Below are 1,684 nucleotides of genomic sequence, written 5' to 3' on the forward strand. Positions count from 1 at the left end.
ATAAAATATCAATTTTATCAACTCAAATTTTCTAGCTTGTAACTACAAATAAAAAACATTTCAACATTTTTTATTTATATCAAATTAAATAACAAATATATTTTTAAAATTTATATATTTTAATTATGTTATGTTATTGAAGTACTTATATTTAAAAAAAATCCCAAAAAAAACACCCCCACAAAAAGGCCGGGAGAAAACACAAGGAGAATTCCAATTAAAAATTTTAAATTTACAAGAATTATTTATTATTTTTACAACAGAATTTGATAATCACAGATAGCCAAACAAATTTTTACTGTTCACAAAATTGATCCTTCTAAAAAAAAAAAATTAAGGCAACTTAGGGCAGAGATTATACTTACATTTTCATCCTCAACCCTCCAAAATCTCCAAAACTCATTTCTCTCTTTCTGCGCCTCCTCCCCTCCGGCGACTCAGCTATCACTTCTAGCTTCGGCCTCCACCGCTGCGCATTGGATCCCACGATCTTCTCATATTCCTTCACCATATCCGTCGTCGTACACAAGACCCCGTCTTTTTTAATTTCCTCTTCCTCCTCCCCAATCATTTCATCCACCTCTTCACCAATCCTTATCTGCAGCTTTCCATTCTCCGTCTTGTGTATGTCGAAATGCTTGAAAGAACCGCCTCCTCCGCGGCCGCCGATTTTAGCTATCGAAGAGGCTATGGTTACAAAGGAGAGAACGGATTGAAAGAATTGAGAAGGAAGAACGAAATAGCTTTCGCCCATCTGAAGTTCCTCGGCGGCCGAGAGAGCAGACAATTTCTGCCCTATGATGAAAGAGTCCGACCGGCAAACGAGATGGCAAGCGTGTTCCTTCATCAACTCCTCCACCTTTACCCGCCGGTTATAGACTATGACCCGCCCGTCCAGCCCAATAACCTTCACGGACGATGATTTCGGTGGAGCTGGATATGTCCGCCGCCCTTTAGAGCTGAAGCACCGGCCAAGCTGAAACAAATGCAAGCTTTGAAGCTTATGCCCCATGAGAAGAATGAAAAAAAAAAAAAATGGTAACAATGTAAAGCATGGTTCCGCTACTTCGGTATTTATCTTTGGTTGATGACATGAAATTTTTTTTCTTTCTTTAATTCCGGCGTTCGTTTACCAAAATTTGATTTGACTATTTGTCAGAATTTTGAAGAGGGGTGACAATTCTTAAGTTTTAACCTGGCATAAGCTGTTGACGAAATGATTAAAATAAGGAAGGGAAGGTTCTGATCTGGTCAACGGTGGCAAAAGTTTTCATCGACGTGGTTTGAATTTGACCTTGTTATAATAAGTTAATACAACAAGTTTCCATAGCTAAGCTGCATCATTTGATCACAGACCCTATTCTGATGGAGGTTTCATTCTCTTTTTTATCTTTCTAGTTGTTTAGAAAGAACTTTTTTTAAGAAATCATCTAACTTAGTAAGAAATCTCATAGATAAGGCAAATTATTAGGTCCGGTCACTTGACCTAGAAATAGGTCCAGACATCCAATAAAAATTTGCCACGTGGATTGCATTTTTACTGTGTGCTTTAACTGTGCTTTAGGTGCGCTTTGACTGTGCTTTTTTACTGCTCTTTAACTGTGCTTTATCTACACTTTATCTGCACTTTACCTGTGTTTTTTACTACGCTTTTTTCAGTCAAAGCACAGTCCACGTGGCAAAT

At 37.8% G+C, this 1,684-nt stretch overlaps 1 protein-coding gene across 1 annotated transcript; it reads right to left on the reverse strand.

The window, feature by feature from the left end:
* Window positions 1–325: 325 nt before the first annotated feature.
* On the reverse strand, window positions 326–1,422 carry LOC110115949. Its single transcript, XM_020849367.2, has one exon. It carries the CDS (start codon window positions 1,010–1,012, stop codon window positions 362–364), a length of 651 nt encoding a protein of 216 aa, XP_020705026.2. The 5' UTR covers window positions 1,013–1,422; the 3' UTR covers window positions 326–361.
* Between the last annotated feature and the right edge of the window lie 262 nt (window positions 1,423–1,684).

This window comes from Dendrobium catenatum, unplaced genomic scaffold (genome assembly GCF_001605985.2).
Source record: "Dendrobium catenatum unplaced genomic scaffold, ASM160598v2 fragScaff_scaffold_621, whole genome shotgun sequence".
Classification (NCBI taxonomy): Eukaryota; Viridiplantae; Streptophyta; class Magnoliopsida; order Asparagales; family Orchidaceae; genus Dendrobium; species Dendrobium catenatum.

Bases quoted from the DNA above. Each gene is read 5' to 3' on its own strand.
- LOC110115949 (XM_020849367.2), bottom strand. From the start codon at position 1,012: ATGGGGCATAAGCTTCAAAGCTTGCATTTGTTTCAGCTTGGCCGGTGC.